This window comes from Miscanthus floridulus, unplaced genomic scaffold (genome assembly GCF_019320115.1).
Source record: "Miscanthus floridulus cultivar M001 unplaced genomic scaffold, ASM1932011v1 fs_907_2_3, whole genome shotgun sequence".
Classification (NCBI taxonomy): domain Eukaryota; kingdom Viridiplantae; phylum Streptophyta; class Magnoliopsida; order Poales; family Poaceae; genus Miscanthus; species Miscanthus floridulus.
The window spans coordinates 2,497-24,607 of NW_027097438.1; the positions used below are offsets into that span (position 1 = coordinate 2,497).

Here is a 22,111-nt window from a genome sequence, read left to right on the forward strand (position 1 = left end):
CATCTGGACAGACCTAGTGACCACGTTCACACAGATTCAACTGTACCTACTGAAATACCAAAGCGACACAAATAAAGGGACAGAGGGAGTAGGTCGTTGTAGTTGTTATTAGGGCCTTATTGGTTTCTAATACTTGCGCCTATTATTGTTGCCTTGAAGGGAAATTTTAATAAGCTATTCTTCCCTCCTGCGCACAGCGCCAATGTCCCACTTCCGGACTTATAATTTAGTCAAAACTTGAGATGATCCGACTCTCCAAAAAAGTTAAAATAACTTATAATTTGAAATGGAGGGAACAGAGGAGAATGATAGACACCGAGGAAAATTTTCAAAAGGTTGGACCTCGTGTTAGATTCTCTTCAATATGTATTGAGACATTCCATAGGAATTTTATAGGATTTCAGGATGGTCAATCCTTTGTCCCAGAGAGCTAGTACACAGGAAGAATCCATATAGGTTTAGAATTTACAAAATTCTTTCATGAATCTTTTGTTGCAAAGAAGGCGTCCTAACTTGGAAGCATATCACCCAATGTTCCAATCAACCACGCCCCCTATGATGAGCCGGAGATGGAATCCGAATTTCCTTTCGAGCGAAGCAAACGGAAGAAGTCTCTGGCACGGCCAAGTTTGCATCGCAGACAGCAAAACCCGTCGTCAGGCGGAATCGATCCAACCGTGGCCGACGTTAACCACCCCCTAAGTATCCCCGATCTGCCGTCCACGTGTCCCAATCGGACGGTCCGGATCCCTCGTCAGTGGAGCAGGTGCCCCCGTCGCTTGCTACGCGGTACGCGCAAAGAGGAGACGGACGTTGCCGCAACGACGCACGCGCCCGGCTGGGCCCCACCCCATCGCTCTCGTCTGCATCGTCACCTCGGCGTCTCCAGCCAGATCGAACCCCCACGCCGCATAAATCCCCCGCTGCCACCCGATCCATCAAGCAAACCCTCGCTTCCCTCCTTCCCCTCCCCTCACACCGCGTCCGATCGACGACGACGGTGCGCCATGTCGATGCTGGACGCCTTCTTCAGCAAGGGCGGCGGCGGCGGTGGCGGCTTCCGCGGCGCCAAGTGGTACGCGCGGCGTTTTTTTTCTTTTTTCTTTTTTTCCCCTTCTTCTGGGGATCTTCTTGGAGTTGAGAGGCGCGGCGTTCTGATGTCTCGTGTGTCGGTGTGTGTGTGCGCAGCAAGACGCTGCTGAAGCTGTCGATCCCGCGGATAAAGCTGCTGCGGAACCGGCGGGAGCTGCAGCTGCGCCAGATGCGCCGCGACATCGCCAAGCTCCTCGAGGCCGGCCAGGAGGCCACCGCCCGGATCAGGGTACGCTTCCTCGTTGTCAGGGGATTTGCTTAGATCGGAGTAGGGTTGGGTCGGGGGCTTTTTGGCTTGGCTGTGGCTGATTGGAAACTGCGGCTGCGGCAGGTGGAGCACATCATCCGGGAGGAGAACACGATGGCCGCGCAGGAGATCCTCGAGCTCTTCTGCGAGCTCATCGCCGTGCGCCTGCCCATCGTCGAGGCCCAAAAGTTCGTCCCCCTATCTGACTTGAATTTTACAACTCGTAATTGCAGTCGCTATTTGCTTGTTCATGTGGCTACGGGTGTTGCAATCGAAACTAGCTGTAGCTTTATTGCCCCTCTTGATATGGCAAACTGTGCTGGACCAGCAGCTGGCTTGGGAGTTCCAGTGGCTTGTTGACATGTACTTTTGTTGGGCAAGAACTGTCCATTGTGCCCTGTTTAATGTGTTGAGACGACTAATTATCAATGTCTCACTGTAATCTCCCATTATGGTCAGTTGGTGCTAATTTTGTGGCTCAACATGGCGTGCCACTGGTAAACCACCACTGCTGAACTTTATGATGGTAGATAGATTTCTTTAGGCCTTGTTTGGATGCATGTGTATCCACCTCAATCCACATGTGTTGGAGTGGAATGTAATGGAATTTAGTTCAATTCCATTCCAATCCACTTCAACACATGTGGATTGAGACGAATACAAGCGCATCCAAACGAGACCTTAGTGTTTGTATAGCGGGTTAGTTTTCCATGGCGAACAGTAACACCTAATCTTGCTTCACTGCTATAGTGGATTATGGCTGTGTTTGTTCCATTCCATTATAGGCCAACCTTCCTGTAACAACCAATGTGTTTTTAGCAGAGACTTGGACCCTAAAGATAAGCATTACTTTGCTATATGTTCATTTGGCATCAGGGGCAAGTTATCTTCATACTTATACCCTCTGCATTCTTATATTCCTTATTTGTTCGTAGACACAAATCAATTTAATCTGAACTCCAAGGATGTTACTAATCATAATTTTTGCTGCTGCAATTTTTTATTAGGGTGTACTATCTTGAAGTATAAAGCAGGGATACGATTCCTGCTCTTAAATATAAATGGGCTATATTAGTTGATAAAATTGATTAGCTTTTTTCTGACTAAAAATTCTGTAGAGTTGCAGATGAGTGTGACTGATTTGTGTTTCCTTGTTTTCTTGGCTTCAGGGAGTGTCCTATTGATCTCAAAGAAGCAATTTCAAGCATCTGCTTTGCTGCTCCAAGATGTGCAGATCTACCTGAACTGATGCAAGTTCAAATGATGTTTGCGACTAAATATGGGAAGGAATTTGTTGCTGCAGCTTCAGAGTTGATGCCTGATTGTGGGGTCAATCGTCAGGTTATATGACACTTTGAATTTGAATGAATCTAATCATGTTATCCGGTAGTTTGGATATTCGTAACATATCAGAATTAATGCTTCTGCAGATAATTGAACTACTTTCTATTCGTCCTCCTCCTGTTGATGCCAAGTTGAAACTGCTGAAGGAGATAGCTGAGGAACATGAAGTTGATTGGGATCCATCAGATGCAGAGACAGAATTTCTCAAACCTCATGAGGATCTATTGGTAAATACATATTGACTCGTGACTAACATGGTTAGTTCAATGATTCGAGTCTTACTTGATGCTATGTTTCCCTTCTTAGAATGGACCGACCTACTTCAATGGCTCCATGCTACCTCTTCCCAAGGAGAAACATGAGGAAACAGTAGCTGCAAGTGCTGCTGAGCAGCCTGATGAAGACTACGAGTCAGATACCGGTCTTGATTCACTGGATTTGCCTGAAGTCCCAAAAGCTGCAATTCGTCCACCTTCTGATGCACCGTTGACCCCAGGTATCGGTCCACATGTTCAGGGCTCTCAGTCACTTCCTCATGAGTTCTCAGATCCTACTGACTTGGAGGAGAATCCAACAGCTGGTGGTGCTTTTAATGTTATTCAGATGAAAAGCTTGGAACATCTTGTTTCTGCACCATCTTCTCAGTCAGACATACCAGATTTTCCAAATGAAAAGAAGCAATTTATTCCTTTTGCATCTCCACCGCCAGTTTTTATTCCTTCTGCATCTCCACCGCCAGTTTTTATTCCTTCTTCAGTGGAAAAAACCGAGACAGTTCCCTCACCTTCTCTGTCTCCTCCAGTGAAGCCAACAGAGCCAGAACCAGAGATCTACACAAAGAAAACTGATGAAGTGACCACACCTCCAGTACCTCCCACGGAATATATGTTCACAAAACAGTCAGAGCAAGCACAGACAAACTCTCCTCCTGAGAGAGGGGCAAATATTGACTTGGATGACGTTTTATCTGCTGCTCAGACAGCTGCTGAATCAGCTGAGCGAGCTGCATCAGCAGCCCGTGCTGCTGCAAACCTTGCACAACTGCGCATTGCAGATCTAAAGAAGAATTCCAATGTCTATAACAAGTACAGCGATAGTGCCCAAAAGGAAAGACATCATCAGACTGAGGGGACACAGAAACCAGTATTTGATCACCAGGACTCCTTTACAAATGATACACAGGACTATGTGCCATCTCATGTGCCTCAGAGGTCACCATCTTTGGAGGACGATCCATATTTCTCCTATCCCAACTTGTTCTCAGCGCCAAAACCCTGAAGGCGGAAACTAGTGGTCTGCAATTAGTTGTTCAGAATAGTTTGAAGCCTGAGATATCACTTTTTCAGCTCTGTCCAGTCCACTTATGTTTGGTCTTTGCTGTTGCCTCGAAAATTCTGTGTATTGCTGAGTTGGTACATACAGGACAAAAGGAGACTACTGGGTTATTATTACTTGGCTATAAACCTGTCTAGTTGAGTCTCTGTAAATTGTACATGTGCGGTGTTTGTATCAGTTTTCTGAAACATTTCTGCAGTTCTACAGGTAATAACAGAAATTGAATCTCAGCAAATCAGTCTCTTCCTTGTGGTTCTGTTTTCGACTGTCATCTTGTCGTTTGGGGCGCCTTTACTGTGGGCTCCTGTGGTATGATATCTAAGCTGATATGCTACTTTGCTGGAGCCATGGGGAGCTACACAGCCCCAGCTCCGTGGAAACGACATGATATAATAAACTTATGTCCTTTGGTCATTTGACACTGTCTGCAATTTCAGTTGAATCTGAAACACCCTAAAATTTGCTCCTTTAAAAATAGAGATTAAAATAATTTATTTATGAATTTACGTGCTCATGAAAACATAGGAAAATAAGGTAGCAACATGTTTGAGCATATATGCTTCTGCATTTTTGTTTAATGTACTGGGTGATTTTGACCAAAGTTCAAAATGAATTCAAATTCGCTTTTGAATTGGTTTTGAAAATGGCTCTGAAATAAAAGAAAAGAAGGAAAAAAGAATTTAAAAATAAAAAGAGTTTTGAAAAGTTTGAAAAGTTCAGTTTTGAAAGCCTATCTAAAGTGCTCATTTTGATTTGAATTGAAAAGTGTATTTGAAACCATATTCAAACTTGAGTTGGTTCATATTTGAAATTGAATTTGAAAAAAAGATTTAGAAAAGGAGAAAATCTTTCCCTTTGGCTTTTGGCCCAAGCGGCCTAGCCTCCGGCCCGCTCTCTCCTTCCCCTTTGGAGCCCATCACCAGTAGGCTGGCCCGCAGGCCCAGTGTTCTCAGCCCAGCAGCAACCGCCCACGCACCTTTCCCTTCCTCTCTCTGGCTGACGTCCTAGACCCGTGCCTCCTCTGCCGCTGACTTGTGGGACCCGCTTGACAGCGTCCTTGTCGTCCCGGAACCGGACTCTACCGCCGTCGTCGATGGAGTCCGCATCCGCCCTGCGTCGCCTTGTCTTGCGCTCCAAGCAGCTTCCCGGTCTTAAATACCGAGCCCCCGCACTCCGCTGCCTCCCTACCAAACCCTATCTCGCTCCGCCTCGCTCCGAGTTAGCCTAGCGTCGTCGCCTGGATCTTGTCATGCGGAGCTCGACGCCGCCGAGACGTCTCCGTAGCTTCATTGCCACCCTGATTCCCTACCGAGCTACGCGTGGTGGTAAGGAACCTCTAAAGTCATCTTCCCCTTGCTCTCCCGTTCTCTACTACGTGCACGACCTCGCCGTCATTGCCAAGCCGCCAAATCGAGCTCGGCACCGCCTCCGCTTGTTTGCGGCCTTTTTCGATCCCCGCTTCGAGTTCGCCGTACTCCTCTCTCCCTCCCCATGCTTTTATTTGGACCAATGATGCTCGGAGTCGCCGTATCGACGTACTCCGGCGAGGTCGGGCTGATTCCGGCCATGGCGTCGACGCGCACAGCGCCGCTCCGGTGACCTCCGTTCCCCGATTTGATCTGCACCGCTCGATCTGAGATCAACGGCCTAGATTAGAAGATACCGATTCGGTGGGTAATTTTGCTAAAGAGACCCCGAGTTTTTATGAAATCAACCCGCCGTCACGAGTAGTTCAAAAATAATTCAATCAATGCCCCTAGTTTTTATGTTTTGACCCCTGTGTTTTTTCAAAAACGACGCCCGGTCCACAGGACTGTTTTAATCCGGTTTTTAATCATTTTTAATACGAAATTGATTTCAAAATATTTACAAGATTGCCACATTCTTCATCAGGCCATATCTTCTCCGTTTTAACTCCGATTTGACCCATTCAAGTTGCGTTAGATTCGTAATGACATAATCTACGCATTAGTAAAAAATATTTATCATATCACTAGCTCTAGAATTTCATGGTTTAAACTCTAACTTGAACAATAATTATGCAACTGGATCTTATAAATAAAGTATGATTTGTTTTACTTTAATTTTATAATTCAAATCTAAATTTGACTTAATTCAATTTATATTATTTATAAAATATCTTATATATATGATTTTATATAGTTAAAATAAATGAAGCCTGTAGATCCCTTCTTATATAAAAGTAAATCTTTTGGTAGTTGTATCTTTTGCACCGTAGCTTCGATTAGCGTGCTTTTCGCGTCTGTCTGTTCGTAGCAACGTGTAGAACATCTATAAAACCTTTTCACTTGCTGTTTATTATGTTTGGTGTGCTGTTCTAATTTAGATCTATTATTTGCTACATGTATAATTGCATGGATACTTGTGTGATGCTTTATGATCATGTCCAGTCGGTGAGCTTTGCGTTGGTGATATAAAAGAAGTGGGTGGTCCAGAAGCAATTCACTGAAGGTTTGGACTAGAAAAAGGATTAGAGTTTAAGGCAAGTATAGCATGGGATCTTCCTTGTTGTCCTCTTCACCTTAATATCATTTTAATCATATGCATGTGTCTACCTTGGCAACCGTAGTAATTTTCGTAGCTATTTGATATCCTAGATTCCTTGATTCCTATGGGTTATAGCATTAGATAATATGATGCTAGTGCTCAACTACAACTGTGATCTTGTAACTTGACTAATGGTAGCTGCCTCTCTACCGAACCCTATCTCGCTCCGCCTCGCTCTGAGTTAGCCTAGCACCGCCGCTTGGATCTCGTCATGAGGAGCTCGACGCCACCGAGACGTCTCCGTAGCTTCACCGCCGCCCTGATTCCCTACAGAGCTACGCGTGGTGGTAAGGAACCTCTGAAGTCATCTTCCCCTCGCTCTCCTGCTCTCTACTATGTGCACGACCTCGCCGTCATTGCCAAGCCACCAAATCGAGCTCGGCACCGCCTCCGCTTGTTTGCGGCCTTTTTCGATCCCCGCTTCGAGTTCGCCATACTCCTCTCTCCCTTCCCATGCTTTTATTTGGACCAATGATGCTCGGAGTCGCCGTATCGATGAACTCCGGTGAGGTCGGGTCGATTCCAGCCATGGCGTCGACGCGCACAGCGCCGCTCCGGCGACCTCCGTTCCCCGATTTGATCTGCACCGCCCGATCTAAGATCAACGACCTAGATTAGAAGATACCGATTCGGCGGGTAATTTTGCTAAAGAGACCCTGAGTTTTAATGAAATCAACCCGCCGTCACGAGTAGTTCAAAAATAATTCAATCAATGCCCCTAGTTTTTATGTTTTGACCCCTGTGTTTTTCCAAAAACGACGCCCAATCCACAGGACTGTTTTAATCCAATTTTTAATCATTTTTAATACGAAATTAATTTCAAAATATTTACAAGATTGCCACATTCTTCGTCACGCCATATCTTCTCCGTTTTAACTCCGATTTGACCCGTTCAAGTTGCGTTAGATTCGTAACAACGTAATCTACGCATTAGTAAAAAATATTTATCATATCACTAGCTCTAGAATTTCATGGTTTAAACTCTAACTTGAACAATAATTATGCAACTAGATCTTATAAATAAAGTATGATTTGTTTTATTTTAGTTTTATAATTCAAATCTAAATTTGACTTAATTCAATTTATATTATTTATAAAATGTCTTATATATATGATTTTATATAGTTAAAATAAATGAAGCCTATAGACCCCTTCTTATATAAAAGTAAATCTTTCGGTAGTTGTATCTTTTGCACCGTAGCTCCGATTAGCGTGCTTTACGCGTCTGTCTGTTCGTAGCAACGTGTAGAACATCTTTAAAACCTTTTCACTTGCTGTTTATTATGTTTGGTGTACTGTTCTAATTTAGATCTATTGTTTGCTACATGTATAATTGCATGGATGCTTGTGTGATGCTTTATGATCATGTCTAGTCGGTGAGCTTTGCGTTGGTGATATAAAAGAAGTGGGTGGTCCAGAAGCAATTCACTAAAGGTTTGGACTAGAAGAAGGATTTGAGTTTAAGGCAAGTATAGCATGGGATCTTCCTTGTTGTCCTCTTCACCTTAATATCATTTTAATCATATGCATGTGTCAACCTTGGCAACCGTAGTAATTTTCCTAGCTATTTGATATCCTGGATTCCTTGATTCCTATGGGTTATTGCATTGGCTAGTATGATGCTAGTGCTCAACTACAACTATGATCTTTTAACTTGACTAATGGTAGCCACCTCCCTACCGAACCCTATCTCGCTCTGCCTCGCTCCGAGTTAGCCTTGCGCCGCTGCCTGGATCTCGTCGTGAGGAGCTCGACGCCGCCGAGACGTCTCCGTAGCTTCACCGCTACCCTGATTCCCTACAGAGCTACACATGGCGATAAGGAACCTCTGAAGTCGTCTTCCCCTCGCTCTCCCTCTCTCTACTACGTGCACGACCTCACCGTCATTGCTAAGCCGCCAAATCGAGCTCGGCACCGCCTCCGCTTGTTTGTGGCCTTTTTTGATCCCCTCTTCGAGTTCGCCGTACTCCTCTCTCCCTCCCCATGCTTTTATTTGGACCAATGATGCTCGGAGTCACCGTATCGACGTACTCCGGCGAGGTCGGGCCGATTCCGGCCATGGCGTCGATGCGCACAGCGCCGCTCCGGTGACCTCCGTTCCCTGATTTGATCTGCACCGCCCGATCTGAGATCAATGGCCTAGATTAGAAGATACCGATTCGGTGGGTAATTTTGCTAAAGAGACCCCGAGTTTTTATGAAATCAACCCGCCATCACGAGTAGTTCAAAAATAATTCAATCAATGCCCCTAGTTTTTATGTTTTGACCCCTGTGTTTTTCCAAAAACGACGCCCGGTCCACAGGACTGTTTTAATCCAGTTTTTAATCATTTTTAATACGAAATTGATTTCAAAATATTTACAAGATTGCCACATTCTTCATCAGGCCATATCTTCTCCGTTTTAACTCCGATTTGACCCATTCAAGTTGCGTTAGATTCATAACGACATAATCTACGCATTAGTAAAAATATTTATCATATCACTAGCTCTAGAATTTCATGGTTTAAACTCTAACTTGAACAATAATTATGCAACAGGATCTTATAAATAAAGTATGATTTGTTTTACTTTAATTTTATAATTCAAATCTAAATTTGACTTAATTCAATTTATATTATTTATAAAATATCTTATATATATGATTTTATATAGTTAAAATAAATGAAGCCTATAGATCCCTTCTTATATAAAAGTAAATCTTTCGGTAGTTGTATCTTTTGCACCGTAGCTCTGATTAGCGTGCTTTTTGCGTCTGTCTGTTCGTAGCAACGTGTAGAACATCTATAAAACCTTTTCACTTGCTATTTATTATGTTTGGTGTGCTGTTCTAATTTAGATCTATCGTTTGCTACATGTATAATTGCATGGATGCTTGTGTGATGCTTTATGATTATGTTCAGTCGGTGAGCTTTGCGTTGGTGATATAAAAGAAGTGGGTGGTCCAGAAGCAATTCACTGAAGGTTTGGACTAGAAGAAGGATTGGAGTTTAAGGCAAATATAGCATGGGATCTTCCTTGTTGTCCTCTTCACCTTAATATCATTTTAATCATATGCATGTGTCTACCTTGGCAACCGTAGTAATTTTCGTAGCCATTTGATATCCTAGATTCCTTGATTCCTATGGGTTATTGCATTAGATAATATGATGCTAGTGCTCAACTACAACTGTGATCTTGTAACTTGACTAATGGTAGCCGCCTCTACCGAACCCTATCTCGCTCCGCCTCGCTCTGAGTTAGCCTCACGCCACCGCCTGGATCTCGTCATGAGGAGCTCGACGCCACCGAGACGTCTCCGTAGCTTCACCGCCGCCCTGACTCCCTACAGAGCTACATGTGGTGGTAAGGAAGCTCTGAAGTCATCTTTCCCTCGCTCTCCCGCTCTCTACTACGTGCACGACCTCGCCGTCATTGCCAAGCTGCCAAATCGAGCTCGGCACCGCCTTCGCTTGTTTGCGGCCTTTTTTGATCCCCGCTTCGAGTTCGCCATACTCCTCTCTCCCTTCCCATGGTTTTATTTGGACCAATGATGCTCGGAGTCGCTGTATCGATGAACTCCGGCATGGTCGGGTCAATTCCAGCCATGGCGTCGACGCGCACAGCGTCGCTCCGACGACCTCCGTTCCCCGATTTGATCTGCACCGCCCGATCTGAGATCAACGACCTAGATTAGAAGATACCGATTCGGCGGGTAATTTTGCTAAAGAGACCCCGAGTTTTAATGAAATCAACCCGCCATCACGAGTAGTTCAAAAATAATTCAATCAATGCCCCTAGTTTTTATGTTTTGACCCCTGTGTTTTTCTAAAAACGACGCCCAATCCACAGGACTGTTTTAATCCAGTTTTTAATCATTTTTAATACGAAATTAATTTCAAAATATTTACAAGATTGCCACATTCTTTGTCACGCCATATCTTCTCTGTTTTAACTCCGATTTGACCCGTTCAAGTTGCGTTAGATTCGTAACGACGTAATCTACGCATTAGTAAAAATATTTATCATATCACTAGCTCTAGAATTTCATGGTTTAAACTCTAACTTGAACAATAATTATGCAACTGGATCTTATAAATAAAGTATGATTTGTTTTATTTTAGTTTTATAATTCAAATCTAAATTTGACTTAATTCAATTTATATTATTTATAAAATGTCTTATATATATGATTTTATATAGTTAAAATAAATGAAGCCTATAGATCCCTTCTTATATAAAAGTAAATCTTTCGGTAGTTGTATCTTTTGCACCGTAGCTCCGATTAGCGTGCTTTACACGTCTGTCTGTTCGTAGCAACGTGTAGAACATCTTTAAAACCTTTTCACTTGCTGTTTAGTATGTTTGGTGTACTGTTCTAATTTAGATCTATTGTTTGCTACATGTATAATTGCATGGATGCTTGTGTGGTGCTTTATGATCATGTCTAGTCGGTGAGCTTTGCGTTGGTGATATAAAAGAAGTGGGTGGTCCAGAAGCAATTCACTGAAGGTTTGGACTAGAAGAAGGATTTGAGTTTAAGGCAAGTATAGCATGGGATCTTCCTTGTTGTCCTCTTCACCTTAATATCATTTTAATCATATGCATGTGTCTACCTTGGCAACCGTAGTAATTTTCCCAGCTATTTGATATCCTGGATTCCTTGATTCCTATGGGTTATTGCATTGGATAGTATGATGCTAGTGCTCAACTACAACTATGATCTTTTAACTTGACTAATGGTAGCCACCTCCCTACCGAACCCTATCTCGCTCCGCCTCGCTCCGAGTTAGCCTAGCGCCGCCGCCTGGATCTCATCGTGAGGAGCTCGACGCCGCCGAGATGTCTCCATAGCTTCACCGCTGCTCTGATTCCCTACAGAGCTACGCGTGGCGGTAAGGAACCTCTAAAGTCATCTTCCCCTCGCTCTCCCACTCTCTACGATGTGCGTGACCTCACCGTCATTGCCAAGCCGCCAAATCGAGCTCGGCACCGCCTCCACTTGTTTGTGGCCTTTTCCGATCCCCGCTTCGAGTTCGCTGTACTCCTCTCTCCCTCCCCATGCTTTTATTTGGACCAATGATGCTTGGAGTCGCCGTATCGACGAACTCCGGTGAGGTCGGGCCCATTCTAGCCATGGCGTCGACGTGCACAGCACCGCTCCGGTGACCTCGGTTCCCCGATTTGATCTGCACCACCCATTCTGAGATCAACGGCCTAGATTAGAAGATACCGATTCGGCGGGTAATTTTGCTAAAGCGACCCTGAGTTTTTATGAAATCAACCCGCCATCACGAGTAGTTCAAAAATAATTCAATCAATGCCCCTAGTTTTTATGTGTTTGACCCCTGTGTTTTATCAAAAATGACGCCCGGTCCACAGGACTGTTTTAATCCAGTTTTTAATCATTTTTAATACGAAATTGATTTCAAAATATTTACAAGATTGCCACATTCTTCATCAGGCCATATCTTCTCCGTTTTAACTCCGATTTGACCCATTCAAGTTGCGTTAGATTCGTAACGACGTAATCTACGCATTAGTCAAAATATTTATCATATCACTAGCTCTGGAATATCATGGTTTAAACTCTAACTTGAACAATAATTATGCAACTGGATCTTATAAATAAAGTATGATTTGTTTTACTTTAGTTTTATAATTCAAATCTAAATTTGACTTAATTCAATTTATATTATTTATAAAAAATCTTATATATATATGATTTTATATAGTTAAAATAAATGAAGCCTATAGATCTCTTCTTATATAAAAGTAAATCTTTCGGTAGTTGTATCTTTTGCACCGTAGCTCCGATTAGCGTGCTTTTCGCGTCTATTTGTTCATAGCAATGTGTAGAACATCTTTAAAACCTTTTCACTTGCTGTTTATTATGTTTGGTGTACTGTTCTAATTTAGATCTATTGTTTGCTACATGTATAATTGCATGGATGCTTGTGTGGTGCTTTATGATCATGTCCAGTCGGTGAGCTTTGCGTTGGTGATATAAAAGAAGTGGGTGGTCTAGAAGCAATTCACTGATGGTTTGGACTAGAAGAAGGATTTGAGTTTAAGGCAAGTATAGTGTCGGTGTTTCGTACAAGCACCGGCAAGTAAATTTATAGTAATGCGCGTTAGGCTCGGATGGTGCGCTAAAGGACACAAGATTTATACTGGTTCGGGCGGAACGTCCCTACGTCCAGTTTGCTGCTGCTCGTGTTATTTGCACCGTGAACGATCTGTAGTAAGGGATACAAACTATCGAGAGAGGGACCGGTCCCAAGTCTCTGATGGAAGGGTTGAAAGGTGGTCAAGAGCTTCGTAGCCGCTTGACTGTGCGTATGAGTGCGTTCTCTTGTTCGGTGTTCTTTTTTCTTTGGTCTCCTTTGATGGAAGAAGCGCATCCCCTTTTATATATGAAGGGGATGGCTTTACAAGGGTAAGGACTCCAGGACGCGTACTCTACTTAGTCTTGTGGCTCACGTCTACCTGGTCAGGTCCTCCACTCTGATGAGTGCGAAGGAAGATAAGTGTTTACCATGTGGTCGATGTCTCTGTAGGATGTCAGGTTAGTCACAGAATGCTGCCCTGCGCAGGGTATGGGCTGTAGTACAGTGGTTTTGACTTATGAGCCTTCCCCAGCCTTGCTCCGCACGCCTTCTGGTTCTCATGAGTCCTCGTCGGGAGAATGCGAGGTCGGGGTCCGGTGTAACGCCGTGGTCAAGGCCTTCTGACTGGGAGGACCTGAGGGGTCGAGAAGCGGGCGCCGCTCCCTCGGGTCCACCGTGTGGTGACGAAAAACCCATCGTTCGTGGAGATAGCAAATCCTTTCCTGGAGCGTAGTGGTTGTCGTATATCTTCGTCGGGTTCCGTGTCCCAGAGCTGAAGGCGGCGCCTACAACTCTACAGGGTGAGGTGCACGCACCTGTAATACCTTTTGGGCTCTGCGGCGCCCGGAAGGGTCTACAGCATCAGTCCTGTCGTTCCCTGGCAGTCCTTTTCCTGCCAGGGCGCAGGGTATGGTCGTTGGAGCCATGGTTGACCCGAACGTCTTGTCTCGTCCTGTACCCATCATTATGAGGGATAGATATCGATCAGGGCGAGGCTCGTTCTGGGCCGTCGGGTGAGGCTGACCCCGCCCCTCCGGGGTCGGGCGAGACGGAATTCAGTCCCTCAGCCCTCGGGCGAGATCGAGCCCGCCCTCAAGGCATCGGGCGAGGCGGAGTTTATCCCTCGGCACTCGGGCGAGACCGAGCCCGCCCTATAGGCATCGGGCGAGACGGAGATTAGCCTTGAGCCTTTTGGGGCGAGGCAGGGTTATCCTACAAAGGCGTCGGGTGAGGCTGACCCTGCCCCTCCGGGGTCGGGCGAGACGGAATTCATCCCTCAGCCCTCGGGCGAGACCGAGCCCGCCCTCAAGGCGTCGGGCGAGGCGGAGTTTATCCCTCGGCCCTCGGGCGAGATCGAGCCCGTCCCGAAGGTGTCGGGCGAGGCGGAACCGAACTCCTGTCACTCGAACAAGGGATGACATGGAGCCCTTATGCATCTAGAAGTTTTTCACGTTCGGTGGTCATCGGTTCCACCTTCTGGGGTACCCTGGTATTAGGTCCCCGACACGTTGAGTAAGCTGAAGACAACAGAAGTGCCCCAACGAATCCTCCAAGGAGGGGATGACATCCGTAGACGCCAACGACGCTGGAAGGAATGCACGAGATGGACTTTCGTCCCAAAGCCGCCCCCAATGACACACGCAGCGGACAGCACTTCGATGACGCCTCCAAGAAGGTAGATGACACAGGGATTGCCTCCGCCGCCGGCCCGATGCAAGAAGTCAGGCAGAGTTTCACCTAGCGACTGTTCAACCGCCACCGCAAGGGGGCCTATCCCACTCACAGGACCCAAACTCCGGCCGCCATCCACCGTGTTGGCAGACGTGCGACCCAGCAAGTCTGCCGGCAAAGGGCACCAGAGCATGCCGTCGCAGGGCTGAACCGGCCACCAGCCGCCAGTCGTCGCCCGGGCGGAGCAAGCCACGGCCCCGTCCACCAGCAGCCGACCACTACGGGCAGGCGCGCGTCCCCGGCCACCAGCAGCCGCCCGAGGCGGGCAGGCACGTAGCCAAGAAAGCAGTTGCCGCCCCATGTCCATGACCAGTCCCTGTCACCCCAAAAGGGCACCGACCGCCAGCCACCACTGACACTGAAGCTGGAGACGCCAGATCTGGAACTGGGGAGGCCGGATCTGGCTGTCCGACCACCCATCCTCGCCGGCTGCCCGGACCTAGGTGCTAGGTGCCGGCCGACGGCGCCGGCTGCCCGGACCTGGCCGCCGCCGTACGCACCCGAGGCCGAGGAGTAAGGCGTGAGCGTGGTGTAGACGCCAGATCCGGCCCCGGGGAGCCCGGATCTAGCTGGCCGGCCGCCCTACCTCGCCGGAGAAGAAGAGGGTAGGGGAGGGTATTAGAAGCGAGGGGCGAGGAAGGGGGTGCTGCAGGCGGTACCCTTTTTTCGGGCCGCCGCCGCCGCGCTGGAGGGCGACGACGACGGCCAGAGGTGAGGCGAGGAGGGGGTGGCCCCAGGGCGCCGGCGAGGAGACCCCCGAGTCGCCCTTAGGAGCGCTCGGGGGAGGGGAGGGGGTCGATCTCATCCCTATATCTTGTGGCATTTTTTTTTTTTTTTTTGCATGCCTAAAGGTTCCATTTAAGAAACGGTACAGTCCTGTAAGTTGAGATGCCTTGGGCAGTTAGGCAACCGCAACCACACTACATACGAAAACCTGAATCTTCACAAAAAGAGGAAAACCCATCTAGAAAATATACATCTGTACAATCAATGGTGAAGTACGAATGCAGCAGACAAGCAATTCATCAGTGGCTCTTCCCAAATGAAAAGAAGTTGGTTCCTCTTTCCTTCTCTTTGTGGAGCTTATTATGATCCATGGCGACCTGCATGGATGTTTCATGCACTAATCAATCTAACCATATAGGATTTTTGAGAAATACTAGATGAGGGCAGGGATGTTTACCTCTTCAGCGATTTCATTGAGTGTTGTCAAAATTTCTGTGAAGTCTGGCCTGTGGAGAGGACTTTGTTGCCAACACTTCTCAAGCAGCTGCGCGAGCTTAGGGTTTGTGCCCTTTGGGATAACTGGTCTTAAGCCCTACAAGATGAAGTGTTCACAGTTCACTTATTTAAGTATGATGGTCAATTTAAGAAGCGGAAATAATTTTGTGTGCTCTACTAGTGATTTGAAAATGCTCAAATACCTTCAGTGCATCATTAACATTCATGGATGATCATCCAGTCTTATTTCAAAAGAACACACAAGCACCGCCACATATACCTTGGTTACTCCAAAAAACCATTCCATTGGTTTTACAGCCTCTTAATCCCCATCCCCATCCCCGCCCCCCTCCCTCCCTAGTTAACACCCCCACCCCCACACACAATCCGGTACACCTTATGAAAATAGGCAGGTACCCTAATGAGGGAAACAATAAAGTAAAAAATATGCAAAGATATGTCTAATGGACCTAGGCTGTATGTAATTCATGTGTCACAGTAAAATGATAGAAAGACGAATCATATGAAGAATTTCAGTTTGTTCATTACCTCTTGAACAACACCAATGGCTGCTTGGAGCGGCGTTAGAAATTCGTAAGGAATCTATTCAAGTATAACATGTTCGATGGTAAGGATATGCCGGCGTCTGGTACTATGACCAAGCTTAGGCTTATACAAATTAAAGGAGATCAATTATATTCTCTAGCTAATGGACCAGTGTTACCTTTCCAGTTAGCAGCTCCCACAAAACAATCCCGAAGCTAAATACATCAGCCTTGGAGTCGTATGGTTTGTGCTCTATAACCTACACAGGAAAAACGCTGCATAGCTAGATAGGAAATTTTCCAAGTATTTGGATTACAGTACCAGCAAGCAGCACTGAAAAAAAGGCAGTGCTGGCCGTTCCTCTGTCATCGATTAGGAAAGATTACCTCAGGAGCCATCCAACGATATGTGCCGGTTTCTGCTGTCATAACACCTGACTCGGCCTTGACACGTGCAACACCAAAGTCAGCAACTTTGATGAGCTGGAAAGGTGCCACTGGTAATCAGTTTGAAGTTAACTTTGGATGTAGTATAGTAGAAGATACAGGAAGAAAAGAATATAACAAGTCATTGTACATAACGAAGAAATTAAATAGAGAAGGGGTAAAGAATGCCAAAAAGATACGAGGAATACAAGAAGCAGTTGGATATGAATCACTCAAACTACTTCCTCTTCATTCTAAATTGTAAGTCGTTCTGGCGTTTCTAGATACATAATTTTACTATATATCCATGTACCTAGACATAGTGTATATCTAGATGCCTAGCAAATGCTATGTATCTAGAAAAGCCAAAAGGACCTACAATTTGGAATGGCGATGGAGTATATGATAGTGAGTGCCCCCAGAAATAAATGGCTGGACCCAGGAAAACTGCAAATATATACAAACCTGTTCTTTGACCATATAACGACAGAAGAAAACTTGCCTCATGTTCATCCATAAGAAGATTGGCAGTCTTCAAGTCCCGATGAATAATTCTGTTTTTGTGTAAATAGTCCATCCCTTTTGATACATCAACTGCAGCTTTAAGTAGTCCAGGAAGTTTGAAAGAACCTTTACGCTTGTGAAGGAAGTCATAGACACTTCCATTTTTCATAAATTCTGGTGAGTTTATTATAATTGGGAAAAAAATATAAGCATATATCAAATAAAGAAAATCTGCAAGGCGGGAAGAATAGTATATATACTAATTTTACCTGTGACTATGCATAAGGTTTTTGGCTTGGTACATGCCCCAAGAAATCGAACAATGTTCTTGTGACGGATCTTCCTAGAAATGAAAATTTTGTCAACAACATGCTAAAAAATGCAAACTATTTACCAACGAGAAAAGACTTTGCATTGGTTTTGTATATTCTCGTAGAAAAAAAAAACTGATTGCTCATTTTGGCCATCAAAACTTTTCTTTTTAAAAAGAATAGACAATGCCAAGAGCTCCACATTCAGTAAAGAGTGAAGAGAAATAGGTGCCCAAGCAGCTGGTTCTAAGATATGAAACAGCCTCCCCACAAGGGCAAACTAGCATGCATTCCCTTTTCATTTTTCTAAAATACAGACTTTCTTAACAACCTCATGATATAGACTTCATGGGCAAACTCCTTCTCCATGTTCTCATTAAGGCGATCCGATTTGAGCACCTTAATAGCAACATCCTCGCCGAAGTATGTACCACGATAACTGCAACATCAAGGGTGGACTAAAGAGTGACTTATTTATTTTTCCTTTGTAGGCAATGATTAATAGACTGAATCACAATGCAGGTCAAGTGGTCAACAGCATAATACTCACAGATCACCGTATGTTCCAGATGCCACTTTATCTTCAAATGTCACTGCTTTGAAATTAATCTCCCATTCGTCAGTGTTATCTTTAGGTATCTCAACTTGGTTGTCTTGCAAATCATTCACACAGTTCTTGCCTGCCAATTCAGGAGGCCAGGAAGAAGCTTTTGAATGCATCTGAAGAAGAGTTTTGACAATGCAAAACTTGAGCACCAGGAAATACTCAAATAGACACATGTTAAGTCTTGCAAAAGCTTATGGGTCCCAAAGCTTATCAAACGAACAGGATATTTAGTAGAAACAACTTGATTATAAACACTGACATCTGTAGAATGTTTTTTTTTTACTTTGCAGACTTAAAACTAGGGGGGAAATGGATCATAAGATATTGTAGACTTAGAACCAGGACAAAATGGATCATAAGATATTCTAATGTTGCAACCTTTTCTTAGGATCTCATCCTATACAGAAACAAAATGTTCTAATACTTCCGAATCTCAATTCTTTGATGTGGATCAAAGAGTTTGTGATTTGATCTAGTGACATGCAGTGCAGTTGTGCTAGAGATGTTAAACTTAAATTGTAGGTTTTTTTACTTTTGGACAAGAATATTAGATATCATGCATGCACATAATAAGCGACTAGTTTGGTCGAAAAGTGGTGGTTCTGATGCTTACGGAATCCTGGCGAGGCAAATACTTAACTATTTTTTTATTATAAATTTCTTAGTTGAGTTTACTCATATGTCTTTTTGTTCTCGTTTGTGGGTTTTTTCTTTTCATGCATCTCCATGAACAGAAGAATTCTAATGGATTATTCTCATTGGCCGGAAAAAAGGGCATTAGATAACCCATGACCAAAAAAGGGAAGGAATGGGATGAGTGCTACTTTACCTCTGCCTTATAATTAAGGATTTCCTTGTCTAATGCTTCTTCAAGCTGTCCAGTTTCCTGCATAATCAAAAGTAAGACTTCACTCCTAACCGACAAGTGTACTGGAATCAAGAAAATGTCATGGGAGTATAATATGTCTAGCAATTCAATAAATAAAGGTTAAAACAGAGATAAATATTGGAATGGTTTCATCATGAAAAACTTGATGTTCCTGCGTGTAAAGGGAACACGAGCAACACAACTGCAGAGAGTTTCAAACCAAGTGTTTGCTAAGTGGAGAGGTTTGGATAAGGATACCTTGTGATCCCACCCAACTACAATGAAGATATCTAAGAAGTAGCCATCATTTGTTGAAAGTGCATGTACTTCCTTGATGTCAAGATTGAGCTGGCCTAAAAGTGTAGACAACTGAGACGTGATGACACTGTTAGCATCAGATAGCCTCCAAACCTCAGGTAATACGATAGACAAATGAAAATACAAATAATGCAGGGTAAGAGAATATCTATCTTATGGTACAAACGTACTTGAGTAAGGCCCTTTGGCCTGTCGTTGGACGCAAAGGTGATCTCATGCATGGGTCTGCAAGATAAGAAAAGGTAGCCAAATGGAGACAAAATTAGAATTTTGTTATATTTATCTAAGTGCTTTACTGCACAAGCATACACCAGTTCCTCATTGGGTGCAGTTGGCTTGACCTTTGAAATAACGATTTGAACAAGGAACTGTTAACAAGCAACCACAACCGAAAAAATAACAAGGGCATGATTATCACTAAACACCTGATTAGCGAATAGTATTTTGGAATGTCTGGACGTTGCATACAAAAGACAGAATTTACAGTGCTGGGTACAAATCCCCTTTCAACATTATGCTAGTCCATTGGTAGCCTTGTGGTCAAAGTTGGCAGATATGAATCTAAGAGATCCGGGAAATTTTGTAGTTTGTGTTTCGTTAAAGAAAATTTTGGCTTTTCTAGATACATAGTTTTGTGTGCAACCAAATAACCATGTACATAGTACTACATGATAAACAAAACAGGCAGGGTGGTAGGAACAATTGTGAACATATGCATAGGAGTATAAACAGCTGAAGATGGCATAAGCATGATACTCCCTCTATTCCAAATTATAAGATATTTTGTCTTTTCTAGATACATAGTTTTTGATATACACTTACCGATACACTGTCTCTAGATACATAGTAAAAGCAATGTATCTAAAAAAACCAAAACGTCCTATAATTTGAAACGGGGGGAGCATTTCTCTATACTAGTACGTAAAAAAAACACTGTCAAGTAAGAGTAACTTGGACTGCTAAACAACATTTGAAAGGAGGTATATGTATATAATCTGTTTACAACCCAAGTTTGCACATACTACAAACGAGTACCATAGAATTTCGAGACCATGTAACTGAGGCCTTGTTTAGTTCTCCCCTAAAGTTTACTCCCTATCCCATCAAATGTTTGGACACATGCATGAAGTGTTAAATATAGACTAAAAATAACTAATTGCACAGATTACGACTAATTTGCGAGACCAATCTTTTAAGTCTAATTAGTCCATGATTTGACAATGTGGTACTACAGTAACACATGTGCTAATAACGGATTAATTAGGCTTAATAAATTCGTCTCGCGGATTAGTGACGGATTCTGTAATTTGTTTTTTTAAGGCCTGAGCCGGTAACATGAATGTAGGCGCTGGTATTCCACTGACAGAGAAATAACCTGAGAATAGCATCACCATCGCCGTCATCCAGGAGGTTGGCTTCACGAACAAGAGCCTTGAGATTCCGTGAGGAGCCAAAAATAGGTTCTGGGTGCACACTGATGAACCAAACAACATAAAGATCATTGAGGGGGCAAACACTGAAATTTGTTAACTAGAACGAGGATGATCGGTATCTCATGGTGATCAGCTGAAAGGTAAATAAGCTAGAAGCAGCATACGCCAGTTTTCTTGGGGTTGCAGAGTCGCCGCCCTCTTCAGTCGGATTGGGCTCGGCAGAATCGGTCTCGGTGGCATCAATCTCTGGAGGCACCTGCACAAGACACATCAGGTGGCTCAGAAACACATCACAGTTGCTTGCTGATACAGAGTGAGAAGCTGATTCAGAAACAAGAGACGATTTTGCTGGGCCACATCGCACCTGAACAACTCTGACAGAGAAGGCAGGCCGGTTCTCCGTCTCCGAGCTCTTAGCCCTGTCGAGCAGCTGCATGTGCACCAGAACATCCTCCGCCCTCTCGGCGTTCACTTCCAGCGCGTACCTGACGCTGAAGCGGTGGAAGTGCGCCCAGAGCCTGTCGGCGAATCCCGGCGCGCACGCCTCGGCCGCGCCGGCGTCCCTGAGGCGGCGCAGCATGTCGTGGTAGACGCCGAGCCTAGTGTGCTCGCCCGCCGCCACCCGCTGCGGCGGCGGCTGCGGGTGCACTCGGTGCTGGCCTCCCTCCATCGGCGGGCAGAGGCAGAGCTAGCTGATGTCGTGATTGGGGCTCTTCAGTTCTCGGTTCTCACGCACCCGACCACCGGCTTTTGTACTGGTCCCGAATCCCGACGGCGTACGGCCGCACGGCACCGCCGGCATCACCGACCGGATATCCGGCGCCCCCACTGCGGGGCCGTTGACTAGCGTCCCATTGGCCAAACCGCGGAGTACTATTTTGGCCAAACCGCGGAGATAAAAAACCGGCCTCACGTCAGCTCGTGATCAGGTCAGCGAACCATGAGCCGAGAGACGGAAACGAAATGCCCAGCGAATATGGCCTGGCCTTTCCAGCATGCAAATCTCAATCGACTGACCCGTCTTCGCCACTGAAATTGATTAAATTGTTGCTGTATTGGATAAGAAAGACAACACATCATCGACAACAGCAACTTGTTTGTTCAGAAGGTCAACAAATATAGAGCATTTACTTTGCTGGTTGCTGACGCGACGAGCTGGCTGCCCCAGGTTCATGAACCCATGTCCTGCCGTACCCGTACGTTGCAGGGTCGCTGCGTCTCTCAAGAGCCAGAGACAACGACCCCAGACAAGTCCATGCTCAGTTTCACCTACATTAACATTTTAGTGTATATACATACACAAGCGGCATCGCTCTCTTACCAGAAAAACAGCCACTGTGCTAATCAGGCATCACTATTTACAGTCTTAGACAAAATTTAAATACTACAAGTGCCGTTATTATGGAAGGGGGGAGTACTAGACAACGTGATAGATTAATACACAAAGTACAGTCACAACAAATTAACCAAGCA

General features: G+C 44.9%; 2 protein-coding genes across 3 annotated transcripts; one reads left to right on the top strand and one right to left on the bottom strand.

The window, feature by feature from the left end:
• Window positions 1-896: 896 nt before the first annotated feature.
• Window positions 897-4,253, top strand: LOC136533516 (uncharacterized). 2 transcript variants are annotated; one of them, XM_066526068.1, is made up of 6 exons: window positions 897-1,075; window positions 1,189-1,321; window positions 1,424-1,527; window positions 2,509-2,680; window positions 2,770-2,910; window positions 2,990-4,253. In XM_066526068.1, the coding sequence occupies exons 1-6, from the start codon at window positions 1,008-1,010 to the stop codon at window positions 3,959-3,961; spliced, it is 1,590 nt and encodes a 529-aa protein (XP_066382165.1). In that variant the 5' UTR covers window positions 897-1,007; the 3' UTR covers window positions 3,962-4,253. The 2 variants fall into 2 exon arrangements, with proteins under 2 accessions (XP_066382165.1, XP_066382166.1); XM_066526069.1 differs by lacking the exons at window positions 1,189-1,321; window positions 1,424-1,527 and having other exon boundaries at window positions 898-1,075.
• Window positions 4,254-15,267: 11,014 nt separating this feature from the next.
• Window positions 15,268-21,471, bottom strand: LOC136533518 (serine/threonine-protein kinase STY8-like). Its single transcript, XM_066526072.1, has 15 exons — window positions 21,003-21,471; window positions 20,803-20,894; window positions 20,581-20,679; window positions 19,376-19,430; window positions 19,146-19,256; window positions 18,849-18,905; window positions 17,963-18,132; window positions 17,744-17,851; window positions 17,371-17,444; window positions 17,100-17,275; window positions 16,559-16,654; window positions 16,351-16,431; window positions 16,176-16,229; window positions 15,589-15,723; window positions 15,268-15,508 (listed from the first exon to the last, which is right to left on the bottom strand). Exons 1-15 carry the CDS (start codon window positions 21,306-21,308, stop codon window positions 15,431-15,433), a joined length of 1,692 nt encoding a protein of 563 aa, XP_066382169.1. The 5' UTR covers window positions 21,309-21,471; the 3' UTR covers window positions 15,268-15,430.
• Between the last annotated feature and the right edge of the window lie 640 nt (window positions 21,472-22,111).

What these genes read in the sequence shown, in the direction of transcription:
- LOC136533516 (XM_066526068.1), top strand. Translation starts at nt 1,008, where the DNA reads ATGTCGATGCTGGACGCCTTCTTCAGCAAGGGCGGCGGCGGCGGTGGC. An exon ending in CCCATCGTCGAGGCCCAAAA is followed by an intron (nt 1,528 to 2,508) that starts GTTCGTCCCCCT and finishes TCTTGGCTTCAG; the next exon opens with GGAGTGTCCTATTGATCTCA. An exon ending in ATTGTGGGGTCAATCGTCAG is followed by an intron (nt 2,681 to 2,769) that starts GTTATATGACAC and finishes ATGCTTCTGCAG; the next exon opens with ATAATTGAACTACTTTCTAT.
- LOC136533518 (XM_066526072.1), bottom strand. Translation starts at nt 21,308, where the DNA reads ATGGAGGGAGGCCAGCACCGAGTGCACCCGCAGCCGCCGCCGCAGCGG. An exon ending in TCCTTAATTATAAGGCAGAG is followed by an intron (nt 18,133 to 18,848) that starts GTAAAGTAGCAC and finishes ACTCTTCTTCAG; the next exon opens with ATGCATTCAAAAGCTTCTTC. An exon ending in ATCGTTGGATGGCTCCTGAG is followed by an intron (nt 16,432 to 16,558) that starts GTAATCTTTCCT and finishes TTTCCTGTGTAG; the next exon opens with GTTATAGAGCACAAACCATA.